General features: G+C 47.6%; 1 protein-coding gene across 4 annotated transcripts in view; it reads left to right on the top strand.

The window, feature by feature from the left end:
- Nucleotides 1–15,803, top strand: part of DOCK6 (dedicator of cytokinesis 6) — a 111,451-nt gene that overhangs the window by 6,266 nt on the left and 89,382 nt on the right. For all 4 annotated transcript variants that reach the window (XM_060268862.1, XM_060268860.1, XM_060268859.1 and 1 more), the window contains exon 2: nucleotides 12,732–12,822. In XM_060268862.1, coding sequence (XP_060124845.1) covers nucleotides 12,732–12,822 — 91 coding nt within the window. The remainder of the gene's footprint in view (nucleotides 1–12,731; nucleotides 12,823–15,803) is intronic.

Below are 15,803 nucleotides of genomic sequence, written 5' to 3'. Positions count from 1 at the left end.
CTAGTCCAGCATTTTCATTTACTTTTGCTGGAGTCCCCAACAATCACCAGTTGGGAGGTGGTTCACCAGAAGTTGTTCCGTGAATTGCAACCTGCCTTCTGCCCTTAGGAGAATTTCTTTTCCTTTACAAACCTCTTACTGTACTTGTTTTCTGTAGGCACTTTCTCTCCAGGGGAGTGAGGAAAAGGTTTAAACTAAGGAACCCAAGTTAGGCAGTTTGGAAGCCCAGGAGTTAAGTCTGTGGTTGAAGGTAGGTGAGCCAAGAGAGAAATAAAGGGAAAACAAATGGAGTGAGGGGTGAGTTGCCTTGGGGACCCTATCAGCTTATAGCAGTTTTTCTCAAACTTGGGTCCCCAGCTGTAGTCCAACTCCCGTCATCCCTGACCACTGGTCCTGCTAGCTAGGGATGATGGGAGTTGTAGTCCAACAAGAGCTGGGGACACAGGTTTGAGAAACACAGGCTTATATAGGATGAGGTAACATTGGTGACAGAAACTCCCTTCCTTTCCGGCTATATAAATATAGCAATAAAGCTCTTGTGTTCAGGGCTAGCAATCTGCCCTGAGCCATTTATCACAGCAGAGAATGATTTCAGAAAGACAGAAAGATGTGAACTCACCTTCAACCCAAGAGTGCCAGCAGTGGGTATTGCTTAAAAATCCTGGAATTCTTTCTTCTTAATATCTGAGGATTACACCCAAGACAACAGTCTCCGGATATTATCTTACACATTCTCCCATGATGTGGGAGTGTTACGTTAGCCTTGCAACAAACCTGTGAGGTTCCTCATTGATTGGGCCGACAGGTTCTCAGAGAGTTGTGTCTTTGTTCAGTACTAGTATTGTTACTGAGGTTAGGTCAATTGAGCATAGCAATGGCAAAGGGTCAGAAGAGGAAGACAGGAGAGATGCCCTCCGCAAGCATTGGGGCTTTTTACATCCTGACCACCTTGAGATTGTGTCTGAAACACCGCAGGAAATGTGGCCAGGCCAGGCTGTGGGACAGCCTATTGGAAGGTTGGTTGGTTGTGTTCCGGGCAACTTGGAGAATTTGTTGAGCCATGAAATCAGTGTAGGTAGTCTGGACGTGGGGAGGAATTCAGCCTAGTGCTATGGCAATCGTAATGTCAGTGCAAACCCTTTTAGCTTGCCAGATGGAACAATTCCCCCTTCCCCTTCATGCTGTTTCAGAGGCGAATGGCAAGGAGCAGGGGAAAGCCCTGCTGTGCTAGAGCAAGTCCTTGTTCCTATAGCAGGACTCTCATTAGTTAGAAACCTGAATTCGTGGGTGGCTATTGTTACATCTGAATCTGAGAATGGTAGCCTTGAATCCAGTGGAAGTTGGTTGAAACTTCAACTGCCCCTGCAACCTGGCTTTCAGGAATGATATTCAAGTATGACAAAGTTGAGAGAACTTTGAAATACAGTGGTACCTCTACTTACGAATTTAATGCGTTCCAAACACACATTTGTAAGTCGAAAAAAATTGTAAGTCGAATCCCATAGGAATGCATTGGGAGAAAAAATTCGTAAGTCGAAGCAACCCTATCTAAAAATTCGTAAGTAGAAAAAATCCTATCGAAACCGCATCCAAGATGGAGGACGGAGATCCATTTGTAAGTAGAAAAATTCGTAAGTAGAGTTATTTGTAAGTAGAGGTACCACTGTATCTTCTTGTGTGGAATGGAGTTGGTAACCAAGACTTCAAAAACCAGAGGTTCTTTTGGCTTGCTTCTTTTCTGTCCTTTAGCTATATCATCTATATCAGGCATCCCCAAACTTTGGCCCTCCATATGTTTTGGACTACAATTCCCTGGTCTTGTTAGCTAGGGATCATGGGAGTTGTAGGCCAAAATATCTGGAGGGCCGCAGTTTGGGGATGCCTGATCTATATCCTTATATATTCCTTTCCTGAGGGTGGGTGGAGTTTCTCAATAATAGTTTCAAGGAGAAGGTTGAGGAGTCTATATTCTCCCCCTGTTCTTGATAATGTTACTTTTGAGTTAATGTAATCCAAAGTGGCATTGATGATGGGAAGTGCTACTGTCAAGCCAGTGAGCATGGTACCCTTTTCCCTCTGGTAGGCCAGTGTGTGCAGAAGAAATGAACGAGACATCAGTCTGTTTGGCTCAGTGCTCTCTAGAGCACACAAAGGCATGGGTGGAGGTGTCACTTTAGAAAATGTTTTGTTTTATTCAGCTTGGCAGGCTACAGCACAAGCAAGGAATGATTTATGGCTTGTGACTTTGGTTAGTCTACCACCTCAGAAAACAAAAACAAGCCCCCCGACTGTTGGGCTGCTGCCCCAACAGCGGTGCCAACTTGAAAAAAATATTGGAGGGGCCCAGGTAAGCCACGCCCCACATAGACAATCACAAGACGTGGCGCTTGCATGCCATTTGAATGGCAATGGCTATCAACTTTGTGGGAGCCCAGCTCCCTCAAATATTTTATTGGGGGGCTGAACAGACCTTGACCCCTATGGCCTCTAATCTTTTCTGCTAAGGCATTTGGGCTGGGGAGCACCGCAGTTAAATCAGCAGGAACTGATTCGGGGTAGAGCTACACATTACTTACAAGCATGGGTAAACCAGCCAGCAACTGCAGTTAGGAAAAAAAACCAGTATTGGGAAAGGGGTATTTGGAGTGGAAAAGTGATGGGGAGTGGGTGGTGCTTAACCCTTTCCCTGCTTGCTGTTTTTCCCCACTGCAGTTACTCTCCCTGGGGGGGGTCAAACTAGAAGTTATATGATGTTAAATGACTCTGTGTGATTTAAGTGCAGGCTTTTTTTATTTATTTAATGCAAATAGTATCAGATTTGGTGCATCCTTGTGTGTGAGATATAGTTATCAGGATTACAGCAGGTGCATAGAAGGAATGTAACCCTTTCCTCCATTAATCCTGAAGGTGCCACTGGGGGATTTCTCAGTGGAAGAAAACCACTGGCTTTTCCTCAGGACTGTGGGAGGGAAGGACGATGTTAACTTTCCTCTCAGTGTTTGTTCCACTCTCCTTGCTGATGCAACATGCATTTTTTAAAAAATCCATTCTCATTCAGTTGAAAAATCTCATCTAATTTGGCCCTGAGCCCTGCTTCCATGATGGTTGCTTTTGAAGATAAATATTAATCTTCAATCTTGCGGGGGGGGGGATGGGGAGAAACTGCAGGTGCTTCTGTGCTCCAAATCAGCCCATCCTGATAGTGCTTTCCCCTAATAGAAGCAGCTGTTGGATTTTTGTTATATACGTCTGTAACATGTAGTAGTAATGCCTTCACTTTAGCATTGGAGAGTTAATCTCTGGGACCTGTAGGCCAGGATTCTTGTTTTGTTTTGAACACACATTAAGTTCTGAACAGGAAGAAGGAAAGTAAAAAAGAATCCTCAGCCCTGCAACTGGAAACTATAAATTCAGGGTTCTAGGGAAATTGTGCCAATTGGCCGTAACTTCCTGATCAGGTAATGCAAGAGGATTATTGGGGGAAATCTGCTCAAGGGCTGTGCCAAGCAGTGAAGAGAGAGAACCTGCTAGCCACTGAAAGGTTTACTTAGTCTCTGCTTTGAGCTTGTTTCTAGCTGTAGTTGTCATGAATGTTAGAAACATGTCTTTGGGGGCCAGGAAAAGATCTCTAATGAAATCTTTATGTGCATAGTGACCTTCCGTCTTCGCTCATGAACCCTGGGTTGCTTTGGCTGCCCAAATCCCTAGGTCCTTTGGTCTGTTAAAGGGACAGCCCTCCTAGCGCTATCAGAGTTAGCTGCACACTCATACAAACTTAGAATGATTGTTCCGTGTTCAGATTTTACAGCACTCTGAGAACTTGCCTGCCCAATTGCTAAAGTGCCTCCTAGGTTTGTTGCAAGGCTAGAGTGCCACTCCAAGCTCTTTGGAGTATATGCGGGATAAAAAAATAGTGGATATTTGAAATATACTCGGAGTCGAGAGTGAATTTCATGCTCTTTATTCAGCTCATAGTCATCAAGGAGGAGAAGAGAAGACGAATGGCTCTTTTCCCAAAACCATCTGCTTATATACATTATTTACACAATGGGCCTTGCGTGATTGGCTACTTCAGGGCTACACCTGTGGGCCAATTATATTGTGGATTGACTTCTGCCTGCAGCCTGATTGGCTGCTCCTACAGGCCAATCAGGTAGCAGATTCACTTCTGCCAGCCGCCTGATTGGCTGCTCCAGCAGGCCAATCAGGTTGCGGATTCACTTCCACCTGGAGTTGGATTGGGTAGCTCCCGCTGATTCTGAATCCTATTGTTCTAGGATTCAGCTCAGTACATAACACCCCTCCCCTCTAAGTTCCAGTCCTGCCCGGGAAGTTGCATTCGTAGTCCCCAAGGTCTGCTGGCCGCCTCCGTGTGCGTTGTGGCCTGGGGTGTTCCTTGGTCAGGGGTTCTGGTTCTGGCTCGTGTTCCGAGGCTACTGGCTGTGCCGGGGCTGTCTGGTCTGGCGCCACTGAACCACTAGGTTGTAGCTCTGGTTCCGGTGTCCTTCCAGCCTCGGGGCGCCCCTCTGTGCCTACTGCTTCTGCTTCCCCTGCCCACCCCTCTCGCTCTACAGGCCTCACTGCCCTGCTGTCCCCTTGGGACCCCTCTGTCCCGCTCTCCTCCCGGGTTCCTCCTGGGAATCGTCGCCGTAGCTGGTCGCAGTGGCGGCGCCAACATTGCCCCCCTTCCGTTAGTACCTCGTACGACACGGGACCGGTCACCTTGGTGACTGTGGCGGGTACCCATGCTGGGCCTGCCCCAAAATTCTTTGCATACACTGGGTCCTGGGCCACAAATGTCCGGGGGTTCCTGCCTTTCCCCACCACTACCTCATCCTGAGCTCTGTCGGGGTGAAGTCGGTCCAGTCTAGTTGCAAGGCGCCGGCCCATTAGTAATTCAGCTGGGCTCCGGCCCGTCGTTGTGCTTGGGGTGCTGTGCTGTGCTAGAAGAAATGCGGCAAGGCGGTATTCCCAGTCCCCTTGTGTCATGCGGCGGAGGCTGTCCTTGGTGGTCCGCACCATGCGCTCCGCTTGGCCATTGGTGGCAGGGTGGAATGGTGCTGAGCGGATGTGGCGGATGGCGTTCTGCGCTGTGAAGGTCTGGAACTCCTCTGACGTGAATGCGGTTCCATTGTCCGAGACGAGGGTGTCAGGGAGCCCGTGGGTCGCAAACAGCTTACGTAGTACCCGGATGGCTGCCGCCGTAGAAGTGGATGGTACCAGTGCGACCTCCAGCCATTTGGTGTAGGAATCCACCACTATGAAGAATGTTTTTCCCTGGAAGGGGCCAGCGAAGTCCACGTGCAAGCGTGACCATGGATGTCGGGCGGACTCCCAGGGCTGGACTGGGGCCCTTGGGGGATCCGGGCGGGATTCTTGGCAGGTCTGGCAGTGTTGGACCCAGGCCTCTATCTCTCTGTCAATCCCCGGCCACCACACATAACTCCTGGCAAGGGCCTTCATCCTCACTACCCCTGGGTGTGTCTCGTGTAGGGCTGTGAGGACCCTTTTGCGGAGGGGCTGGGGAACAACAACCCTGCTTCCCCATAACAGGCACCCCTTGTGGGCCGACAGTTCATGTTTGCGGTTTGTGTAGCCAGCGAATTCTGGCCCGGGGCTGCTGCTGGGCCATCCTCGCCACACCCAGTTCAGGACCCGGGAGATGACCCTATCTTTTGTGGAATGGTGCGCAACTTCTTGTGCCTGAATGGGTCGGTCGGGAAGCAGCTCCAGGGTCATAACCTCTTGCGCAGGCGCTGGGTCGGGGCCTGTTTCTGGTAGTGGTAGCCTGCTGAGGGCGTCTGCGTGGCCCATCGCCTTCCCAGGGCGGTGGATTAGTGCATACTGGTAGCCGGCAAGGAAAATTGACCACCTGAGGACACGTGGAGACAACACTTGGGGGGGTCTGCTTCTCAGGGGCAAACAGCCCGTGTCCAGCTCCATGCGGCATGGGGCTCCCTCTATCTGTACCTCTATATAAATTTTCTCTGTGCTGGGATGGGGCAACTGGAATACCTGGTAGTCCGTGATCTCCGTCGAGTTGCCTTGGTGCATGGTGCCGTGTGACCTGGGGCTCCTGGGTCGGTCATCTGATGCTTGTCGACGGGTGAGTCGAGCCCGACACACCCGGGCGATGTGTCCCAATTTTCTGCACTGCCTGCACTCTGCGTTGCGGAAACGACAGGTCCTCCTCTCGTGGTTCTCCCCGCAGCTTGCACAGTTCCCTCCTTCTCGTCGAGGCTGCTGTGGTGTGTGTGCTGCTTGAGTGCGCCGCTGTACTCTGTGTACTTCCTCCCTGTCAGATTCGGATTCGTCGGTGAGGTCTTCGTGGTAGACCCTCGGTTGGGATGGCGGGGCCGGTCGTGCCTCTTGCGTTGACCTCTCGGCGGCTTCAGTTGCCAGGGCTTCCTCCAGAGCAATCTGGAACGTGAGGTCTTTTTTGGCGTAGAGGCGTCGTTGCAACATCTCGTCCCTCAGGCCACCGACGAGGCGGTCACGAAGCATGTTCTCCAATTCTGAGAAGTTGCATAGCCGGGCGGCTTGGCGGAGGGAGGTCACAAACCCAGTTATGGTTTCCCCCGGGGCTTGCCGCTTTGCGTAGAAGGCATTTCGGCAAGCTACCACCGAGGGCTGTGGTGAGAAGTGCTCCTTCAGCCGTTCCATTATTGTTTTGTAAGAGACGGTAGCGACATCTCTAGGTGCAAGGAGAGCCCGGGCGATTTCAAACGTCTCCTCTCCACAGACGCTGAAGAATGTCGCCCTCTTCATGGCATCGTTGGTGACTTCTTTCGCTTGCAGGAGGAAGTTGAAACGGGCGGCGTACCCTTCCCAGTCTCCTGATGCTGGTTTGAATGGCGAGAAGCTGCTGTCGGTTGCCATTCTGGGTTCCTTGGGTCCTGGAGCTGAAGCCTGGATGCACGGTGCGATGCAGCGGTGCAGCAGGTGGCGGTGCTGCGGTGCAGTGCGTGGTGGCGGTCAGCTCAGCAGGATCCCACCTTCGTCGCCAGTGAAATATACTCGGAGTCGAGAGTGCATTTCATGCTCTTTATTCAGCTCATAGTCATCAAGGAGGAGAAGAGAAGACGAATGGCTCTTTTCCCCAAACCATCTGCTTATATACATTATTTACACAATGGGCCTTGCGTGATTGGCTACTTCAGGGCTACACCTGTGGGCCAATTATATTGTGGATTGACTTCTGCCTGCAGCCTGATTGGCTGCTCCTACAGGCCAATCAGGTAGCAGATTCACTTCTGCCAGCCGCCTGATTGGCTGCTCCAGCAGGCCAATCAGGTTGCGGATTCACTTCCACCTGGAGTTGGATTGGGTAGCTCCCGCTGATTCTGAATCCTATTGTTCTAGGATTCAGCTCAGTACATAACAATATTATTCAGAGATGGTTACAGGTAGGTAGCCGTGTTGGTCTGGATCGAAGTAAAATAAAAAAATTCCTTCAGTAGCACCTTAAAGACCAACTAAGTTTTTATTTTGGTATGAGCTTTCGTGTGCATGCACACTGAAGAAGTGTGCATGCACACGAAAGCTCATACCAAAATAAAAACTTAGTTGGTCTTTAAGGTGCTACTGAAGGAATTTTTTTATTATTCAGAGATGTTATTACTTCAGACGCCCAGGGTGATCTGGTCTGATGTGGAACTGTGATGGACTTTCCATGAAGCAGGCAGTTATACTTGGTTGCCTTTTGGACCATTCCCAGTCTGTGATGTGACTTTGCGGTGTTTTTGTTCTGCTTGGAAACTGTGTGCATTGTTCTGCATGGATTCACTGATAAAGCAACTTCCTTATCTAAAGGAAAGGGTGAGGTAGTTTCCTGGCCCAGTCCCCAAGAACCTAAGGCCTTGCCTGTTTCCTTCCAGGCTGCAAAGTTCTCGCTTAATTACAGTTTATTTACAACCTCCTGCTTCCTCTCCCTTCTTCTCCAAATGCCCTTTGATCTTGTTAGGGGATTTAGTGGTACATCTGTCTGTTTTTTAAGTAGCCTGCTTAGAGGCAAAATATATGCTAGCAGGGGATGGTGAGTGTGGTGGGGAGGAGAAGCAGTTCCTGCTGTTGTTCTAAGAACAAGTTTCCAAAGGCGTGCCATGCTAGAATATGGAATGGGATGTATTCTCTGCCCTTTCTTACTCTGTTTACGAACACAGATCCCACAATAAACCGGTTAAGCTCTTCAGGTGCCCTTGTTTTGTTTGAATTTGCACAGTCTTTACTGTTTCTGTTCCATTATTTCACTCACTGAGAATCCATCTCATACCAATTGTTGTCAAATGTATGCCCCGCCCCTTCCTAATGCTCAGATGGTGCATTTTTTTAAAAAATAAAAAAATATATCCAGGAAGCCATGGATCTGAAGTGTGGATTTCAGAAGCTGGAACTCAAGTCTGTTGAGATTGTACCCGTTGGCTTAATTTTACCTGGGTGTGGGGAGTCTAGAGGGAGAGAAGGCCAAAAGGCCAAAACAGATGCAGTGATGGAGGGAGGAGGAGGGCAGCCCCCTGGAAGCAATTGGTAGACCCCTGGCAAGAGCAATCTGTCCCACCCTGCTGGAAGCCCTTTCAATGGGGAGGGGACACACACACACACACACACACACACACACAGAGAGAGAGAGAGAGAGAGAGAGAGAAGATGCAGACCCTGTACAGGATTTTCGTCTTGTGCAGCTTTACCGTAGGGAATATTCCTTTTTTTAAAAAAAAAAGCCATAACAAGCTGCTGAGATTATATGTGGTCACTAGCTTTTCTCCCACCCAGGCCCTCACAGATGGCACAGAAAGCCCATGATTTGCTCAGAATTACTAGCTTGCCTGCCTCTTAATTTGTATTACGCCATGTAAGAATAATTGGAATGACTTGAAACGGGGGCATGGGGCTGGATTATTAGTAGGCCATAAAAGGAGAGATAAACTTCGTTGTGTTAAGGATCAGACAAATGTTATATATATATATATATATATATATATATATATATATATATATATATATATATATATTTAAGGCAATCAAGTCTGTCTCCTATATATGCCCTCAGTCTCTGTAAATTCTGCCCTGAGAAATTTGTCTTGATAAAGTAAAGCACGCCCTGCCTTAAAATAGTGCTGAGATTTGCTTTGTTTTCAGACTTCAATTGGTTAAGAAGCCTGGCTTGTTGGCGTGGAGCTGGGTGCCCACAGTTTTATCTAGCAGAGTGAACAATTTAAAGTCTTAGGTTGAGATTGCTCCAGCCTCCTATCAAACCCTTAGTGATGCACCTGTGGCTGTATCCTGTGTTACACAAGTGGTATGGGAGCTACTGTATCATGGCTTCATCCTGTACCACTGAGCTAATGTGAGAACCAGGGCCTAAAAGGTTATTGGGCATGGTTTCTGGGCTCCCACACCATGTGCAAGATAAGATGGAGGAGCCTCCAGAAAAGACTAAAGTAATAAAGAAGACAGGAATGATGGTAGGTACCCTTCTCTTTCCCTCCCTCTTACACGGAGCTGCTGCTGGATGCTGAATAGGTTTCTTTGTACAGTCGTACCTTGGTTCTTGAACTTAATCTGTCCCGGGAGTCCGTTCGACTCCTGAAACCGTTCGAAAACCAAGGTGCGGCTTCCTATTGGCTGCAGGAGCTTCCTGCAGTCAAACGGAAGCTGCGTCGGACGTTCAGCTTCTGAAAAACGTTCGCAAACCGGAACACTTCCGGGTTTTTGGCGTTCGGGAGCCAAAACGTACGAGTACAAAGGCGTTTGAGAACCAAGGTACGACTGTACTTCCACACATTGACTCAGCCTCTGTGATGAGCAGAGCTCCTTTAAGAGGGTGGGGATGGGTCGGAGGACACAGAGGTCAGATCAGAGAACCTCCCAAAGTAGTTCAAGTGGTTGAATGATAAGCTGCAATTTGAACATGCAGTACAGCTAGCAGACTCTGTGCTTTTCCAAAAGTGCGGCATTTGCCCACTTTCCGAGTACAGTGGTACCTCGGGTTACAGATGCTTCAGGTTACAGACACTTCAGGTTACAGACACTACAGGTTACAGACTCCGCTAACCCAGAAATAGTACCTAGGGTTAAGAACTTTGGTTCAGGATGAGAACAGCAATTGTGTGGTGGCACAGCAGCGGGAGGCCCCATTAGCTAAAGTGGTACCTCAGGTTAAGAACAGTTGCAGGTTAAGAACGGACCTCCAGAACGAATTAAGTTCTTAACCCGAGGTACCACTGTAATTTAGTGAGCTGAGCTGATCCTTGCGGATTCTTTCTGAAACCCTGCAGTAACAAGGCACTTGGACTCTAAGAGTTCTCTGTCTCTTGTCGTACAGCTGGCTTTCTGAACTCATGGAAGAACAACGTCCACCAATGACAGTTTCATAATTGTAGAACTACATTGAAAGGTAGAGAAAAGCAGTCCCCTTGTCTTTTCCCATTCTGCTTGTACTGCCCGTTTGTGCCTGGCACATCATGATGCCTCCCAGTTATCTATTGCCTTTAGTGTTGTGCATGAAGCCAGAGGGTACTGAAAGGGTTCCCTTTAAGTAGTTTCCAGTCAATTTCTACAGGGTCCAGCACTGATTTTTTCGCTGGGCTGCGCCAAAGCCAAATTGAATCTGTCTCAGAGTCGGAGTTCTGTAGCTTGACTGGTCACATCCGCTGTATTAAATAAATCATTACAACCCTGAGTTCCATTTTGGAACGTAAGAAATAAAAACATATAGAATTTGCAGCTGGAATTAGATACTTAACAGGTATATGACAGCGCGTAATTTGGTACCCATTGGGTGCTGATTGTTGAGTCCAGAGAGCTGTAGCTTCTTTGTGGTCTCTATGCAGGCCTGCACAATCCTATGCACTGATTTTAATAGGACTATTTTTTGAGATTGAGCAGGCTGAAAGCAAAAAGTAAGGTAAGTAAGGTTACCGTAACTTCCGTCATAGAGCTTCAGTATGCTGATGATAACGTAGTGTGTGCACGCTCAGAGGATGACCTCCAAACCATCCTAAATAACTTTGCAGAAATTTACGAAAAGCTTGGCCTATCACTCAACATCCAAAAAACCAAAGTGCTGCACCAACAAGCACAAAACAACCCCTCTGCAGCGCCACAAATCCAACTCAGTGGTGTAACGTTGAAAAATGTCGATCACTTCTACTACCTAGGCAGTTATCTTTCCACAAGGGCCAACATTGATGCCGAAATCCAGCATCGCCTGAGCTCTGCAAGTGCGGCTTTCTCCCGATTGAAGTGCAGAGTGTTTGAGGACTGGGACATTCGCAGGGAAACCAAAATGCTTGTTTACAAAGCTATTGTACTACCAACCTTACTATATGCCTGTGAAACATGGACCACTTATAAACGCCATCTCCAACTCCTCGAAAGACTCAATCAACAGTGTCTCCGAAAAACTTTACACATCACTTGGGAAGACAGGCCAACTAATGTCAGTGTACTGGAAGAAGCAAAGATCACCAGTGTGAAAGCAATGATTCTTCAACATCAACTTCGTTGGACTGGTCATGTTGTGTGGATGCCCGATGATCGTCTTCCAAAGCAACTACTCTATTCCGAACTTAAAAATGGAAAGTGTAATGCTGGTGGTCAACAAAAGAGATTTAAAGACTGTCTCAAGGCAAATCTTGAAACGTGAGAAGAGGAAGGACGTGTGGATCCAGAATTGGCCTCCACAGTCACTTACAGACCCATTGTTAAAACCGTGTTTATGGAAGATAATCTTACTCAGCTACGAGTGATCGCCAAAGAAGAAGCGTAAAACTTCAGCCTTTGTCCAAGAGGAGTTTGCTGGATCATCCTGATTACTATTTTTACCCTGCTTTTCTGTTCATGGATACACAAAGTGAATTGTTAGATTAAGCACAATAAATCAGTGGGTCTTCCTCAGCAATATGGGGGAAATATCGTTTCAGTGGGAGCTTCCCCCTCCCACGCTAATAGTCGGGTTGCAGTGGGAGGGAAATGTCCACACCACCGTCGCCATCCTGATCAGGTCTCTGCCCCTTCTATTTGTGAAATAAACATTGTGCACTTAAGGGCAAACCATGTGATTAATATAACCAATAGTTTGGCCGTGGATCAAACAGGACTTTCAAGACTTCTTGGCTCATGCTCAAAAAACTTGCTCCCCGTTTTCTTTTAGTATTCCTTACGAGAAATGTTTTCTGCTTGATGGCTATCGTAAGAATTCCTTACGTTGCAAGATACAACGTAGCTCCCCCTCCCCTTCCAGATTAAATGCTTTGGGTTTTTCAAAACCAAGCCTTCCCCTGCTCCCCGCCTTTCTGGCCTCTCTCTGCCTGATAGTTCAGTAAGTTGTTATGTTATGTGTTTGTGGTGGTAAAGATTCGTGCCTGTGGCAGAAAAGACCTGGAAGGAGTTGGTGAAATAACACTAATTTTCTTGCTGCAGGGGTTGGGCTTCATGAGTTGCTGAGGTTGATGATTATTACATTATATTTGTTTTAGACTCTTTTGTATAGTGATTGCACCTGGGGTGTTCTTAAAAGTTGGTTTTCAGACAATAACAGTAAAAGCTTCTTGTGCTCAACAGCTTTTGGAGTGAATGCTTTCTTACGGAAGTATAATGTGGGTGGGCAGAAATTCTGCTCCCATTTTTGGGATACATCCTCTCCAGGGATACAATGAGGCATATCTCTCAGAATAGCTTTTTGGGATCCAGAAAAGTGGATGTTTTATTGTTTTCTTCCTCCCCTACAGGACTGTGGCAGCTGAAGTAAGGAAGCAGGTGTCCCGAGAATATGGCAACTCCCCTCAGCTTTCCAAGAAGCGGGGTGGCCCACCACAGTCGGTGAGTTATTCAGTAGAATGTCATGGTGGGGGGTGGAGATCTGGCAGAAAACACTCCAGCATCTGGCTAATAAGACAGGGAAGAAAATCTGTTCACCCAAAGAAAATAGGCAATATCTGACAACCATAATTTCGAAACTGCCCATTTCCAGGGCATTTCAGAAATTGCTAGTAATCCAACATATAGCAGGGACAACCATTTTGCTCGTGCTTTAGGAAGTACTCTTATTTAGAATCGGGTTGGTTTTTTTAAAAGAAAAACAACAACTACTGAACTAAAATGATATCCATATTTAAACATTCCTAATGAACTTCTCTAATCTTTTAAAGCCATTCAAGTTGGTGGCCACCTCTGCCTTCTCAGGGAGTGAGTTCCATAGTTTGACTATGTGCTGCGTTTCTGCCCTAAATCTTTCCCTTTCTTAACCAATTGCTACCCTTTGCCAATGGGTTGCTGACTTCTAATATTTGCTCATGGGAGACAGGCTTTCCTTTTGGCTTACTGTCACTATGGTTATGTACAGACCTACCTGAGGCCTCTTCTTAGATGGAAAATTGGAAGAAGCGTAAAAGGTAAAGGTAAAGGGACCCCTGACCATTAGGTCCAATCGGACCGACTCTGGGGTTGCCGAGGGAGCCAGCGTACAGCTTCCAGGTCATGGGCCAGCATGACAAAGCAGCTTCTGGTGAACCAGTGCAGCACACGGAAACGCCGTTTACCTTACCGCTGTAGCGGTACCTATTTATCTACTTGCACTTTGACGTGCTTTCGAACTGCTAGGTTGGCAGGAGCTGGGACCGAGCAATGGGAGCTCACCCCGTCGCAGGGATTCAAACCGCCGACCTTCTGATCGGCAAGCCCTAGGCTCTGTGGTTTAACCCACAGCGCCACCCGCGTCCCTTTTGGAAGAAGCATAAGAACCACTAATATCTCCTTTCATTTCTGCAAGAAGCCTATTGGGGAACCATGGTTACATATGAATTAGTTGCCTTATTCCTCCAGTCCACCCCCAGTCCCAATCCAAATAGTAGTTGCATCTCTGATATTGGCTGTTTTTTATTTGTTCTTCCTGGGTGGCATAAGGACCAGAACAGCTGCAGAGACTATGCTGTATTTCCTGGAGAAATAAATAAATAAATCTTTATTTATTTATTTAAAATAAATAAATCATCTGTGGCCTTCTAAAAACTCCTGGGCTTCCCTTATGTAGTGTTTCCTAAAGCAGCTATTGAGTGAGGACAAGGTGGATTTCAAGTTCCCAGGTGTGAGGGAGTTTGAAATTGGAAACTTTGGGGTGGGGTTTGGCTGGGTGTCTTTGAAAATAGTTTTAGACTCCCAGACCTCTGTGCTTGTGTCCTCTCCCCATTCTTCCCTTCTTGCAGGTCTGTGTCATTTAGCCTCTGGCTTTTTCAGGGGATTCCTCCCTGACTTTTCATTGCGCCCGTGAAGCTGTCAGAAGAGAGCCTAGCCTCTCACTAGGCTGTCTCCCTTGCTCAGCAACAGCAAGACAATTGGTGGAGATGGAAGGGAGAGAAAATTTAGCTTTTGCCATTTGTCATCAGAACAAATGCTTGCATTTGGACAGCTTCTAAGTGGCCTGTGACATGCAGTGTTAGTTGTGCCTTGAGGAAAGGAAAGGATCTTTCTTCTCCTCCCCACAACACCTGTTTCTTCCTGCCCCTCTCTGAACAATAGCGCTCAACAAGTCACTTAGACTGTGTTGTAATTGTCATAGTTTCAGAGCAGAGCTATGTATTGTGGCGGCTCAGATGAGTTTTGTGATGGTTAGTTGGGCATTGTGGTGGGAACTTGAATAAATTTACTAGTCTTAAAAGATGAGCTCCGGCAGTGTTCCTCACCTTGGTTTCTGCATTCTCTTGAAGCATCATCTTGGAAGAACTGCAACTCTCTCAGGCCTGTTGTTGTCCTTCAAGATGAAGGGAGGCGCCTCTGTCAGAAGCTTCTGTGAAGGACCGAAAAATGCCTCCAAACCTCTGTATTTCTCTGACTCCTCTATTGGACTGAGGGGAAGAGATGGGGTGGGGGAATTCTTAGCTTTCATAGTCTAACTTGGTGGTAAAAAGGTAAAGGGGCCCCTGACCATCAGGTCCAGTCGTGTCCGACTCTGGGGTTGCGGCGCTCATCTCGCTCTATAGGCCGAGGGAGCCGGCGTTTGTCCGCAGACAGCTTCCGGGTCATGTGGCCAGCATGACAAAGCTGCTTCTGGCGAACCAGAGCAGCGCACGGAAACACCGTTTACCCTCCCGCCGGAGCGGTCCCTATTTATCTACTTGCATTTTGATGTGCTTTCAAACTGCTAGGTGGGCAGGAGCTGGGACCGAGCAACGGGAGCTCACCCCGTTGCAGGGATTCGAACCGCCAACCTGATCAGCAAGCCCTAGACTCTGTGGTTTAACCCACAGCGCCACCTGGGTCTGTGGTAGTAGTAGTGGGCATTTACCTGAAACATGTTGGAATCATGGATTCATGGGCAGGTGGTCATCGTTTCCCCAGTCTATAAAATGGAGAATACCAGACTCAGGCCTTGGGACAAATCCTTATCATCCTTGTTACTATGTGCTACAGCTAGGAGTGATTCAGGCACACCAGACAACTTCAGCACGTGAAAGCTTGTCCACACTTCTGCTTGTCCCCCCGTGCCTAGAAAGAAGGGACCCCGAGCAGTTTTCTGCTTGACTCTTGCTTTCGAGGGGAAAACTGCTGTTTAGCAAAAAATCAAAGCAAATGGTGATCCGCCCACTTTGGGAAACACTGTTCTAAACTGTATCAATAAAAAGTAACAGCAAGTCACAGTGCATAAAACAACACAATGCAAATTGAAAGCAAAGACACGGCTTATACAATTATTGTTATTTTTTTTAAAAAAAATTATTGCTGTAGCTGCTTATTTATACTTAGTTTCATGTACACAACCTCCACCCAGTCAGGCCTGTAGCCAAAAAGAGGAGGAGGAGGCATAT

Source organism: Zootoca vivipara, chromosome 16, assembly GCF_963506605.1.
Source record: "Zootoca vivipara chromosome 16, rZooViv1.1, whole genome shotgun sequence".
Lineage (NCBI taxonomy): Eukaryota > Metazoa > Chordata > Lepidosauria > Squamata > Lacertidae > Zootoca > Zootoca vivipara.
Note: the sequence above shows the minus strand (reverse complement) of the source record. Positions and strands in the feature narration are given on the sequence as shown.